Consider the following 15,161-nt stretch of genomic DNA (forward strand, 5'->3'; position numbering starts at 1 on the left):
ATGAATTCTGTAAATGTATATATGTATGTCCATATTCCGTGCGTGACTTTTATTGTGAAGGTCACAAGGTGGTTGGATGTTTTTTGGAAACGAATGGAATATAATTAAACGAACTAAAAACCATTATTCAAGACTTGACCATCTTTCGGCTGGTACACTGTAGACATAGATTATTGAGATTTTTTTGTATTTGAACAATCCGAAGCATACTTATTCATATAAAAGTCTTAAAAACTTTTTTCTAACAAAGAGCTTTCTTTCTAAATTTAATTTCGTGAAAAAATATTCTCACTATTCTAGCTGAACTATAAATTATAAAAGAAAATGACAATAGTAGTAGTATAATAAATAATCAACTATTAAGTGAGAGAACTGTTATTATAGTTAATAAACAACAGTAAAGTTTCTTGGACACAACTTGGCAGAGATGGCCATAGACTCCACTGCTGTGATTGGTTGGTTAGCATTTGTGGGACCATTTAACATGCTTCTATTCTAAGGCTGCATTGATGTATATGGATGTGTCTGTCTGTGGTCAGATCAGTGGTTAAGAGTTGCCAATTTTTTTCCAGGTATTGCAAGTATCGCAGTTCCCCTTATTGATATCTCATTGCATACGCCGATATCACAGACCCAGTACCGAACACTGATGTCGCAGGTATTGCACTGAGCTTTGTGCGAGCGCAAGGTCATTGGCCAGCTAGTCTACAATAATTCTCTAGTTAGTGGAAACAATCATAAGTGCACAAAAAATACACTGGGGGTCAGCAAAGAAATGAATATGCAACAATGCTTCTAACTCTTTAGTAACCAAATGATGACAATTTGTATAGTGTCCCCAAAAATAATCATTACCAGCAGTGAACCCTACCTTCTAGAAAGCTGGTCTTCCTTCTCCTGACTGCGTGAACTCTCTGCACCAATTGATGTGGCTCCTGCGGGCAATTTGTTGAGCTGGTCCATCACCTCCAGACCACTTTCCTCTTTTATTTGATGGATCAAGTCATCCACCTGTTCTTGTGGTGTTGTCAGTGTCATTGCAGAGCTCAGGGAACCTTCCATTACCTGATGTTAAGAAAATAGCAAACATCTTAAATGGAACTAAATAGAGATGCCCTCAAAAGCCTTTAGTAGGATGTCTACTAAGATAGTTAAACACAACAAATGCAAAATGCTACCAAAAAAGCTGTTGAGCTGAAATCACTCACTGAAGTGTGGACATCAAGGTTCTGGACTTGGATTTCAAACTTGTCCATTACAGCAGATACCTTTTGAAGGTCCATAGAATTCAGAGCTTTGTCCAGAGCCTTAGTCACCTGGCCCATATTTTTAGTCACCTGATAGAGAAGGCATATGTTCAGAAATGTTAAGAAAATATCATCAAAAAAATAGTCATTGCAAAACCTTTTGGTGAAATGTTAGATTTTATTTTTTGCTCACTGTTTTCCTGGTAGTAGATTAATCAGATCTAGTCTAGACCTAATATTACCTTAAAAGAGTAAGTATATTCTCATGATAAAATGAAGCTACCAGTATTCTAGTCCTTGCTAGGTTGTCATTCTTGTTATAAAATTGTCAGAGCTGCCAACCTCCATCGACCCCATTTCAGGAGTACCCTTGTCCCTTTTTTTCCAAAATGGCGCCGTCAGGAGGCAGCCGGTGGCAGTAGCTCTGTCCACTCTTATTTGATTTTTTTGTGTTTTACAGCCTTTCCATCTTTTTTATCACATTTTAATATTTCTTAATACATTTCTTTTTTACTTTACTTTGTACTTTATACTTTTTACTTTAATGTTTTTACAACTTTCTTTGTTCTGTTAGCCTGGCTTCTTTCTGCTACTTCTTTTTTTGGAACCATTCAGCCATGCCTACGCTGTCATACACATTAGCTGTGAACAATACGCAGCAGAAGGAGCAACACCTCAATGCCGCTGGACATCCGGAGCTGGACAAAAGCGCCGGGACAAAGAGCGATGCTTCAGACCAATCATTCCATCTATTATTATGGGGAAAGTGAGATCCATCCCTGATAAGATGGAAGAGCTGTCGGCGCTTACCAGGCCGAAAACGGAATTGAGGGGTTGTACTCTACTGTTGATTCTTCAGCTCCAGACTACTGAGGGACTGTGCGGATAAGCTTGGAAGAGTAACTCTGCATATTTTCAACCTCGGTCTCAGTCTACAGAAGTTCCCCATCTTCTGGAAGACCTCCTGTGTGTGGTTCCAGTTTTATCCAACTCTACAATTTCTTTTTCTTGTGTCTGTATCCGTTTTTGCTACTGCAACCAAGATGGCGCCGCTCAAGTGGCAGCAGCAGTAGCTCCGTCCGCTCTTGCTCGTTTTGTGTTTTTTCTGCTTTTCTATCTTTTTTAATTGCATTATAATATTTCTTAATGCTTTCCCATATACTTTGCTTTGCTTTGTGCTTTGTACTTTGTGCTTTTTGCTTTGTGGTTCTGCGACCTTTGCGACTTGACCCCACCCGTCGCGTGGCTTGGTTTCTTTGTGCTAGTCCTAGACGTCTTTGGAGCCGTTCAGCCGTGCCTCCGCTGTCATGCACGCAGGATCAGCTGTGAGCAGTGGATGATAGTGCCGGGTGACGAGGCAACGCTCCAGACCGAGCATTCCATTATTGTTATGGGAGCGTGAGATCTCTCCCCAGTCAGATGGAGGAGCTGCCGGTACTTGCTGGGCTGCTTGTGTGCTTTGAAGCCCCCCGCCGGCCTCTCCGCTGCTGCTGATTAGGTGATAGGACAGCTTAGGAGGATCTAGGCAAGGAAGATGATCTTTAAAACCTCCAGACTGCTGAGGGACTGTGCGGTAATCTCAGTCTCAGTCTGCAGGTCCCCACTTTGTGGACTTCCTGTGTGTGGCTCCAGTTTTTTACCTAGGTCTACAATGTCTTGCTACTGCAACCAAGAAATTTCCTGAATACGGGATAAAATAGAAATAGAATCTCGTCTCGTCTCATCTCCGGAGTATTTCCGGAGTGAATGCGATTCACGCAATATTGATACATGGCTGCGATAAACGAAAAACCACGAAGTAGGGTCACCCTTATTTAAAATAAATATATATATATATATATATATATATTTATATATATATATTTATATATATATATATATATTTATATATATTTAACTTCAGGGCTGAGTCCTAGTAGCAAGCGGAGGACATGGCAGTGGCTTCCGCTTGCGAGTTTCAGCGTGGATTTTCACATTTTTATGAAAAAAAAATACATAAAAAAATAATTCCCCCAGAAAAAAATCTGCGATGTAGTGGAGCCGTGATATTCGAGGGATTACTGTATCATGTTGTGCGACTTCGCTTTAATATTTACATTTTGGTTCATGGGATGTAAGTACTATTAAGGCTAGACCACCTGTCTTTTGTTTTGAAGCAAATCCTATCATTTCCGGGGTTGTTCTAAAGCATTCTTAACCTTGTTGGAGCTTCCAAACCCCACCTGTTTCATATGCACATTCACCGAACCCCACCAATTTCATACGCACATTCACCGAACTCTACTTTAGTGTAAAATAAAATACGATTTTTTTTTTCAATTCAAGATATATAACTTCCTTGCAACTGATTGGCCAAGTAATGTCACGTGATCATCTGCACCCAGTGATGGTCAAGCAGTGCATGTTATCGTGAATAGACATGATGAGTCCATGTGCCTTGACCTCCGTGGCACGACAACGCACTCGTAAACGGAACAAACAAATTTAAATTAACTTGGATTAATATATACAGACACTCAAACATACGTTTAATGTAACTTTACACAAAACTGAATTCTAATTTTGTTGTAATCTTTTGTTACCTTCGTTTTCCGGGTTGGCGGTTTGCCACGCCTCCACCCTCACGTTCGCTATCGATGGGCTGTTTGCTGTTGTACTACGTATTCCTTTCAAAATATTCCGAAAATGATTCACACAAATGTCCTCACAATAGGATAACCCACGACCACTTGCCAACGAGAAATAGTCTTGTAGAACATTTTAGCAATCGCTCCGCTGCTCATACAGACCGGCTCACAACTCCCTCGTTGAAATGGTTCTGGTTGCAACCGCTTTGAACGGCGCCTATTAGAGAGAGTTGCGACCAGAAATATTACAAGAGGGAATTGCGAGCCAGTGCCGCTGATGTTCTTAGGAGCAGCGAACGAGAAGTAATATAATACTCCTCGTATTAGATAATAAAAATAACAGGAAATGCAACAGCTCAGCTTACCCACGTATTGATTGTGGGTAATGAAGTTTCATTCTGAGAAAGAGTGCCATTGCCTATCGGCATTGTGTGCACGAGTATACTTCATTACCCAGAAAGCCCTCTTTTTGCCCGCGCATGCGCGTTGTGCGTTTCCTGGTCGATGCGTAGGAGGAAAAACTCGTCTGAATTAATCGTTCAGTGCTCGTAGATATTGTTATACACGAAAGATATGCAAAAAAGCTTGGTCGCATCACGAAATTTTGATCGCATGACGGGCGAATTATTCGATAGAAATTTCCGTCGTAAGACGAGAATTTTGTATGACGAGCGGTCGTGTGACGAGGTACCACTGTATTTCAATTAATGTAAAAACATGATAACAACAGGTTGATTTAAATTGTCCTGTTATTTATTTTTTATTTTTTTACATTTATTTTATTTTCAATTTTGCGCGAATCGCATTAACCCCTGATGAAAACATAAAACTGCGGAAATGGGATAAGGGTACTCCTGAAATGGGGGCAACGGAGGTTGGCAGCTCTGCGTTGTTATTTAATACATACCGTATTTTCACACCTATAGGGCGCACTTAAAAGTCTCAAATTTTCTCTAAAATGGTCGATTCGTCCAATCGGTGGGGGCGTCTTGTCTGTGCACTAAATTCAATTTTTGTATGAGTGACTGGTTTTATTTCTTGCCACGCTACTTATTGCGATCAAACCGGCGGACGTTCACCCTAAAAATAGCCTCCCCGCGCATTCTAAGCATTACGGTATATCCATTTAAAACATCCTAGGGGAGTGGCAAGGCATTTGAATTTCTTGTGCTCGCAGCGCTTTTAACCCTAAGGTGGTTCCTTAATTCGGCGGTCAATAATGCCAAAGAACACCTTGAGTAATTCCTCTTTCAAGGATTCGCTTGCAAGCATGAAGCCAATTGCACTGGATAAAAACAGTCCTTGTTGCATGTGGACTGCTTTGAAAAGGAGACCATTTCAGCCGAAGAGATGCACTTGCATTGGTAGGGAGTTGTAGTATTCAAAGTATTTGGGCTCAAATGGCAGCAGTTTAAACAGGCTAAGAAATGGCAGTAAGGAAAACCGTCAAGTTGAAAGAGATCTCTGAATGTTGACCTGGATGCAGCTATTGGTTACAGGCTGGTCAAGCAGCTCTGGTTGTCATTGAGGCAAAGACCTGGACAAAGGATGAGTTTGGCAATGCCATACTGCCCAACTTCCGGATGGCCTTGAAGAATTGTTAGTCCACAATCTAGTGTCTCAGGAGGGGAAAGCAGTGCACCATCAACTTTGTGTCTAATTGGATAGCGCATTGCTGACTTTGATTTGGGACGTTGTGATCCGCTAGGCTTGGACTTGGAAAATCTTCTCAACTCCACAATTCCTGTCAACTCCAATGAGGGAGCAGCGCCTTAGAGACTCTGATGTGGGCTCTTGTATCTCTTGGGTTGAAGTCACTGAGATGGTTAAAAAGCTCCTCAGTGGCAAAGCCTGGAGGGTGGATGATATCCGCCTGGAGTTTCTCAATGTTCTAAATATTATAGGGTTGTCCTGGTTTACATGTCTTTGCAATATTGCATGGACATAGGGACAGTGCCTCTGGATTGAAAAAAACAGGTTGATGATCAATCACACTTGGGTGATTATTGGGGAAAACACACTTCAGTATCGCTGAAAAGGTATATTCAAGGATCCTGGAATGGAGGATCCATTAAGAAGCTAAACCAAAGATTTGGGGAATGAGTGTGGTCGTCATTACGGATGTCATGAGGTCATGGGAGTTTGCCCAACCAATTTATATGTGTTTTGGAGACTTGAAGAAGGCGTTCATTTGGGGAGTTGAAAGGGGGTGTTCCAGGAGTACGGGGTACCGGAAAAACTGATAAGGGTGGTTTGGTCACTGTATGACCGTTTAAAGTCCCTCTATACCACTTGAAAGAGGTGTAACTTGGGGGCTGCTAGGGGTGGACCCTACCCTACCTTGTAGGCAGCAGCCTACAACCCCCCTCCTCCCACACACCCAACGACAGGTCTGTAGGGGCTTATGAGGGGAGCCTGTTAGTAAAAACTCACTCGAAGTGGCTGGGGAGAGGGAAGCCTGGGCATTCTTAATGGAGCTGCTCCCGCAGCGACCAGGCCTAGCATAAGTGGAGAGGATGGATGGATGAATGCTGCAAATTTTTATTCATCAGAACAATGAGCAAGTGTGCTACTATCAGCTGAAGGCTGCCATTTATGGGCTAACCCATTTCCTACAGACAATTACAGGAAATAATCATTTCACACTGCTTTCTACTGGCAAATTCCTAGCCTACAGAAGACTGCCCTCTACAATCTCCTAACCATCTTTCTTAAGATGGCGGCGCGCACTGACGCTGCGGCTTCAAGCTCTCCAGTTCGGTGTCGTTCGTTATCTTACAGTCGCCAGGATTTACTCACTATCCGAAGGATATGCGATACATCCGATTTCTTAACACACTCTCCGGGATCTCCGTGGCTAGCCAGCCCACCAAAAGCACGTCGAAGGCGGCGAAGGGACAGGAAACAGAAGCGTGGATGCCGTGCGGGCCTTGCTGCTAAGCTGAAACAACAACCACACCGAGCTTCGCTTCCTAGTATCCTTTTGACCAACGCCCGATCCATCACCCACAAAATGGATGAGTTGGAACTTCGTATTGCTACCAACAGCCTTGTTAGAAACTGTAATATTATTATCATCTCAGAAACGTGGCTACACCCGCATATCCCCGACGCGGCGGTATCGCTAGCTAGCCGAACGCTTTTTCGCTTCGACCGTTCAAAAGTATTAACAGGCAAAGGCAAGGGCGGAGGACTGTGCATGTATATACATAATGAATGGTGTTGTGACAGTAAAATTATTGACACTCACTGTTCCCCGGATTTAGAGTTATTAGCAATACGATGTAGGCCCTATTATCTACCAAGAGAGCTTAACGTCGTCATAGCAACGGCTATCTATATACCTCCGAATGCTAACGTAAACACGGCACTTAACCTCCTGCTAGCGGCTGTTAAAAAAACAACAGCTTGCTCACCCCGATGGAGTTTTTATTGTCGCTGGTGATTTCAACAAGGCGTGTTTAAAGACTGTTTTACCTAAGTTTATTCAATACGTAAATTGTAATACTAGAGGAGACAAAACTCTTGACCATGTCTATTCTAACATCAAACATGCTTATAAAGCCACTTCCCTACCTCACCTAGCTGGATCAGATCACCTCTGCCTATCTCTCACCCCCGCTTACACTCCACTCCGGAGGCAAACAACGCCACAAATAAAGACAATAAAAACTTGGCCCGACAACGCACTCTCTCAGCTGCAGGACTGCTTTTCCCGCACCAACTGGGAACTTTTTGTACACGACAACCTCCAGGACTACACGGACTCTGTTCTTTCTTACATAAAAAACTGCATCGACAACGTCACTATAGATAAACGAATACGGGTTTTTCCTAACCAAAAACCCTGGATGACCAATGAGACACAGGCACTCATCAAATGCCGTAATTCCGCCTTTAGATCAGGGGACAAGATAAAATATAGCGCTGCCAGAGCTGAGCTGAAAAGAGGCATTAAGAAGGCCAAGGCAGCATATACCAAAAAAATTGAGGAGCACTTCACAGAAAATAACCCAAAGAAGATGTGGCAAGGAATACGACATATTACCAACTACAACAACAATACTATGTCTGTTAATGCAGATGCCTCACTAGCGGAGAATTTGAACCGTTTCTTTGCCCGCTTTGAGACTGACAAATCAGGCCCAGTCTCAACACCCCCACCACCACCCTGCAGCAATACACTGACGTTCCGGGAACAGGAAGTGAGACTGCTAATGCGGTCTGTGAACACCAGGAAGGCTGCGGGCCCTGACGGAGTACCTGGGAAGGTGCTCAAAGCCTGTGCTGACCAGCTGGCTGGAGTCTTCACAAATATTTTCAATTGTTCCCTGCAACTATCCATCATTCCATCTTGTCTGAAATCTGCCACCATCATCCCTGTCCCCAAAAAGCCAACCATTGGCAGCATGAATGATTATAGGCCTGTTGCCCTCACGCCTGTGATCATGAAGTGCTTTGAAAAGTTGGTAGCCCGCCATATCAGGAATACAATCTCTCCCTCAATTGATCCTCACCAGTTTGCTTATAGGGCAAACAGGTCCACTGATGATGCTATTGCCATTGCTCTTCATACAGCACTGAGCCATCTGGAACACCCTGGGAACTACGTGAGGATGCTCTTCATTGACTACAGCTCAGCCTTCAATACCATAAAACCGGACATTCTGACTGACAAACTCTCCCACCTTGGACTATCCTCTTCAATCTGCTGCTGGATAAAGGACTTCTTGACCAACCGACCACAGACTGTTAGACTTGGTCCCCACCTCTCTTCCTCCATTACACTAAGCACTGGCTCCCCTCAAGACTGTGTACTGAGTCCTCTTCTGTACTCCCTGTACACCTACGACTGTGCACCCACCCACCAGTCTAACGCCATCATCAAATTCGCTGACGACACCACTGTGGTCGGACTCATCTCAGGAGGGGATGAGTCGGCTTACAGAGATGAGGTCAACAATTTGTCTTCGTGGTGCTCGGTGAACAATCTCACACTGAACCCCACGAAAACTAAAGAAATAATCTTGGACTTTCGCAAACACGGCACAGATCTGGCCCCACTCCTCATAAATGGAGTATGTGTAGACAGGGTCCAGTCCTTTAAATTCCTGGGGGTCCACGTCACGGACAAGCTCTCATGGTCTACAAACACCACGGCAGTGGTGAAGAAGGCTCAGACACGACTCCATTTCCTCAGGGTACTTAGGAAGAACAACTTGGGCTCCAATCTTCTGAGAACCTTCTACAGAACCACTGTAGAGAGCATCCTGGCGTACGGCATCACAGTGTGGTACGCTGGAAGCACGGCGGCAGACAAAAAGGCCATGCAGAAAGTGATTAACACTGCCCAGAGGATTGTCGGCTGCTCTCTGCCCTCACTTGAAGACATTGCCAGCCCGCGTTACCTCAGCAGAGCCAAGCACATCATAGGGGACCCTTACCACCCTGGTCACAATCTGTTCCAGCTGCTGCCCTCTGGCAGACGCTATAGGTCCCACAAAGCTCGGACAAATAGGCTTAAGGACAGTTTTTTCCCCACATCCATCAGACATCTAAACTCGCGCTAACATACACACATTCCCTTCTGCGGCATATGAATAGATGTTTGGTTGGTGATCTGCCTCATAGATGTTTGGTTGGTGATCTGCCTCCTACTAGCTGACTTGAAGGAAGGTAAGTGGCAGACAGTGTGCGGTAATCGAGAGGTAAGCGACCTGTATGTAATCGAGAGGTAAGCGACCTGTATCCACAACAGCGGAATGACAAATTACAAGTCCGTAACTTACACTTATTTAGGTCTTTTGCCGATTAAACGTAGCTTATGGAGAAGCACCATCAATTTCGTCACACGCAGTTCTGCGTGTGATGACAAGTAGGCTTTTTGTGTTGTGGTAATGACGACATGGCCTATGTCCGATTATTATTATTATTATTATTATAATTGTCATCTCATTTTCTGAACCACTTTATTCTCAGAGTTGCGGGGGGTGCCGAGCCTATCCCAGCTGACTTCGAGCCAGAGGCGAGGGACACCCTGAATCGGTGGCCAGCCAATCGCAGGGCACAAGGAGAAACCTTCCATTCACAATGAATTTATCAGCTCTGGCACAAAAAAAAACTATACTCATGCTACATAGCTTCAATGTTTCACAATTATGACAGAGAAGTAGGTAATGTCAAAGATAGTGTCCATAAGAAGAAAGGAACCTGACAGGGTACTAGACCGGCCTTCAGCCTGTAGAAAATATAAACCTGAGATCTACTATTAAAGGGCTTCTAAGGAATCTTGAATATTGTCATTGTAGCATTTTGCAGGGGGGAAAAAATAAAATCAGGAAATTTCTTAGCCCAACTGTGATTGCCTACTGTGTGAAGAAGCACTTCTTGGAGCTATTAGACAAATCTAGTTTTAAAAATAAACTCATAAACAAAAAACGATGCCTCAGAGGACGAACAGTGTGTACTTTTTCTCCCCAGTGTCAGAGGAAACAAATTCTAATTATGAGACGACCTTTTTCAATTAGTTTCAAGGATCAGTGGCTACCTATCAGTCATAAATCTAATTAAGATAAATACGAAATATTTACTTTTGAAATGGTGTTTCGAGGTATATACCGTATTTATTCGCATATACGTACAGTTGTGGTCAAAAGTTTACATACACTTGTGAAGAACATAATGTCATGGCTCTCTTGAGTTTCCAGTTAATTCTACAACTCTGATTTTTCTCAGTGATTGGAACAGATACTTCTTTGTCACAAAAAAACATTCATGAAGTTTGGTTCTTTTATGACTTTATTATGAGTGAACAGAAAAAAGTGATCAAATCTGCTGGGTCAAAAATATACATACAGCAGCGCTAATATTTGGTAACATGTCCCTTGGCCATTTTCACTTCAATTAGGCGCTTTTGGTAGCCATCCACAAGCTTCTGGTTGAATCTTTGACCACTCCTCTTGACAGAATTGGTGCAATTCAGTTAAATTTGATGGCTTTCTCAAAAGGACTTGTTTCTTCAGCATTGTCCACAAGTTCTCGATGGGGTTTAAGTCAGGACTTTGGGAAGGCCATTCGAAAACCTTAATTCTAGCCTGATTTAGCCATTCCGTTACCACTTTTGATGTGTGTTTGGGGTCATTGTTCTGTTGGAACACCCAACTGCGCCCAAGACCCCATCTTCGGCTGATGACTTTAGGTTATCTTGAAGAATTTGAAGGTAATCCTCTTTCTTCATTATCCCATTTACTCTCTGTAAAGCACCAGTTCCATTGCCAGGAAACAGCCCCACAGCATAATACTCCCACCACCGTGCTTGACGGTAGGCATGGTGTACTTGGGGTTAAAGGCCTCACCTTTTCTCCTCCAAACATATTGCTGGGCATTGTGGCCAAACAGCTCGATTTTTGTTTCGTCTGACCACAGAACTTTCCTCCAGAAGGTCTTATTTTTGTCCATGTGATCAGCAGCAAACTTCAGTCGAGCCTTAAGGTGCCGCTTTTGGACCAAGGGCTTCCTTCTTGCACGGCAGCCTCTCAGTCCATGGAGATGCAAAACACACTTGACTGTGGACACTGACACCTGTGTTCCAGCAGCTTCTAATTCTTGGCAGATCTGCTTTTTGGTGATTCTCGGTTGAATCTTCACCCTCCTGACCAATTTTCTCTCAGCAGCAGGTTATAGCTTGTGTTTTCTTCCTGATCGTGGCAGTGACAAAACAGTGCCATGCACTTTATACTTACAAACAATTGTTTGCACTGTTGCTCTTGGGAACTGCAGCTGCTTTGAAATGGCTCCAAGTGACTTTCCTGACTTGTTCAAGTCAAGGATTCGCTTTTTCAGACCCATGCTGAGCTCCTTTGACTTTCCCATTGTAGCATTTGTGGGCCTTTGCATCCAATGAGCCCTATTTAAATGGCCTCAGAGAAGTAACCAGCTGTAGTCACTCATAATCACTCACGAGAAGTTAAAAGGCCATGATGAAGCTCATTTCACTGACACAACTTTCTAAGTCACCAAAATTGCTAATTTGTGTTGCTGTATGTATATTTTTGACCCAGCAGATTTGATCACTTTTTCTGTTAACCCATAATAAAGTCATAAAAGAACCAAACTTCATGAATGTTTTTGTGACAAAGAAGTATCTGTTCCAATCACTCTATCAGAGAAAAATCAGAGTTGTAGAAATAACTGGAAACTCAAGAGAGCCATGACATTATGTTCTTCACGTGTATGTAAACTTTTGACCACAACTGTAAGCCGCCCGCACATATGAGCCGCACCCTTAAAATTGCCTTAAAATTGTTGAATTTTACAATTTCTCGTGCATAAACCACCCCCGATTCAAAATTTTCACCTCCATATTCATGGTTTTAATAGGGAGTACACGTGTTTGTTTGAAAGAAAAATCTTAAGAAAAATCACACGTGGTATTTCTGCGAAATACAAATACTGTATGAATTAAAAGCAAATTATTAGGGTCAAAACCATAAGGAAGTTAATATGCCTGTTTTTGTGAATGTAAAATATCAAATTATTCAATTTGAAAAAAGAAATAAGTCTATCGTGATGATAACCTGATGCCTTCTAAATACCGAAATTACAATTTCTTACCAGAAGTTCAAGATGTTGTGGCAGCCATATTTCTTCTAATGTCAAAATATCTCAATTCTTTCGATGGTTCATATTACTGCAATAGTTGTCACTTTCGAACAAGAAATAAAATGGAAAAAAAAAATAGGGTGGAATTTGGTTTTATTTCAAAATCAAGGCTACTCGCATCTGGCCAGTCAGAGAACGTTTAACTATTACACTTTGCTTATTAGGATTATTAGTTTTACACTATTATATATTTGCTTGCAATGAAGAATATGCTTTGCTTTACTATTAAACGTATTTTCATATTATTATATGGTTGCTTGCAACGAAGTAAATGCTTTGCTCCTGAGAACCTTAGTTAGACTAAACACCAAAACGCCTTGGACTGCTTGGAGTGGACTAAAAACAAAGAAGATTCAAAACACCTTGAGCTGCACATGGATCTTCTTTTATTTTGACTATATTGACGTCGCACTTTTGTTTCCCACCTCTCCCTTGAGAGTTGAGACGTCCATTGTAACTAGGTTCCTTGAAGGTAATAAACAAGAAAAGAAGCGTGTGAGGCCAGAACTTGGCATGACCGGTTCAGGTCTCCTTGCAAGAAAAATCCAGAAGATGGTCTTTTTTTTCATTATTTGTGCGTGCACTTGGGAATGCCTATCAGGAAGACGGCAGTGCCTTAGGTAAGATGCCGGCGCCCCACCCTAGGTAAGATGGCCGCGCCCCGAGCGAGCAGTGACAGGCACAAGTGAGTTTTTTTCTTGAATTTCATTCATAGACGTCAAAATAAATTTTGTTTAGCGTTTTACTTGTTTCTCTTTTCTCTATTTTTAAATAAATGACCGGCGTTTGGCGTCATGGCGCCATGACGTTATGGCGTTGTCAACTTGCAGTTTGGTACATGTCGACTTGTTAAGCGCATATAAGCCGTAGCCTCAATTCAGTCATCATTTTTTTGTCCGACAAAAGCGGCTTATATGCGAGTAAATACGGTAGTATATTCTCGAAAACTCCAATGTAATGAGTTTAACTTACTAATTTCATTGTGACAGCGGTCTGGACTTTCGAGGCCACAGCATCAACTCGAGATCCCATCCGCAACCAATTCAGACCTTCGTTTTTTTTCCGGATGGCATTCTCAGCATATACTCTGGCGAATTCCACATTTTTCTGTTGCAGAGCCTGTGATATGAGTATGACATAGAAAATGCAATGTAACACCTGAGTTTGAAACATGCATATACAGTGGTACGGCTGCTTCTACATAGAAAATATTCAGGTTACGGAAAGCCACAATAAGAAAAAATTTGTCCCAAGATACGAAAAAATTCCAAGTTACGAAAGATCAAATGAAATCAAACATCCCATACATTTTTTTAATTATTGGGGAAGAGTTGCTTTCTGATTGATTGATAAGGGATTAATGAACATATTTATATTCATGGGAATGAACATACCATATTTTCACGACTATTCAGCGCATCATATTTTTAGCCGCAGTGTCAATAACGAGTGCTATTTCTGTATTTTACACACACAAAGGACGCAGCGTTCTTTTAGACGCAGCCAGGCATGGCATATATATATATATATATATATAGAGAGAGATAGAGATAGAGATAGATATATATATATAGAGATAGATATATATATAGATATATATATATAGAGATAGAGATAGAGATAGATAGATATATATATATAGAGATAGAGATAGAGATATATATATATATATAGAGATAGAGATAGAGATATATATATATATATAGAGATAGAGATAGAGATAGAGATATATATATAGAGATATATATATAGAGATAGAGATATATATATAGAGATAGAGATATATATATAGAGATAGAGATATATATATAGAGATAGAGATATATATATAGAGATAGAGATATATATATAGAGATAGAGATAGAGATATATATATAGAGATAGAGATAGAGATAGAGATAGAGATATATATATAGAGATAGAGATAGAGATATATATATAGAGATAGAGATAGAGATAGAGATAGAGATAGAGATAGAGATAGAGATAGAGATAGAGATAGAGATAGAGATAGAGATAGAGATAGAGATAGAGATAGAGATAGAGATAGAGATAGAGATAGAGATAGAGATAGAGATAGAGATAGAGATAGAGATAGAGATAGAGATAGAGATAGAGATAGAGAGATAGATAGAGAGATAGATAGAGAGATAGATAGAGAGATAGATAGAGAGATAGATAGAGAGATAGATAGAGAGAGAGATAGAGAGAGAGATAGAGAGAGAGATAGAGAGAGAGATAGAGAGAGAGATAGAGAGAGAGATAGAGAGAGAGATAGAGAGAGAGATAGAGAGAGAGATAGAGAGAGAGATAGAGAGAGAGATAGAGATAGAGATAGAGATAGAGAGAGATAGAGATAGATAGATATAGATAGATATAGATAGATATAGATAGATATAGATAGATATAGATAGATAGATAGATAGATATAGATATATATATATATATATATATATATATATATATATATATATATATATATATATATATATATATATAAATAATTTATGGATGATTATCGAACCGTAATAGCGCTGTCTACGGAAGCAGCCCCAGACGCTATTTCCGGTGCGCTGTGACTGCTGGGATATATAGTCCGTTTGTCAATACACCCAGGTTGACGGCT

At 41.4% G+C, this 15,161-nt stretch overlaps 1 protein-coding gene across 2 annotated transcripts in view; it reads right to left on the minus strand.

Moving 5' to 3' along the window:
* chmp1a (charged multivesicular body protein 1A) overlaps nucleotides 1-15,161 on the minus strand; it is a 53,365-nt gene that overhangs the window by 18,194 nt on the left and 20,010 nt on the right. The window contains exons 4-6 of one of the 2 annotated variants that reach the window (XM_077595436.1): nucleotides 13,508-13,654; nucleotides 1,209-1,337; nucleotides 872-1,065 (exon numbers count right to left, since the gene is read on the minus strand). In XM_077595436.1, the coding sequence (XP_077451562.1) occupies nucleotides 872-1,065; nucleotides 1,209-1,337; nucleotides 13,508-13,654 (470 nt within the window). Of the gene's footprint in view, nucleotides 1-867; nucleotides 1,066-1,208; nucleotides 1,338-13,507; nucleotides 13,655-15,161 lie in introns of those variants that run through there. The other variant, XM_077595438.1, reaches the window with a different exon arrangement.

This window comes from Stigmatopora argus, chromosome 3 (genome assembly GCF_051989625.1).
Source record: "Stigmatopora argus isolate UIUO_Sarg chromosome 3, RoL_Sarg_1.0, whole genome shotgun sequence".
NCBI lineage: Eukaryota > Metazoa > Chordata > Actinopteri > Syngnathiformes > Syngnathidae > Stigmatopora > Stigmatopora argus.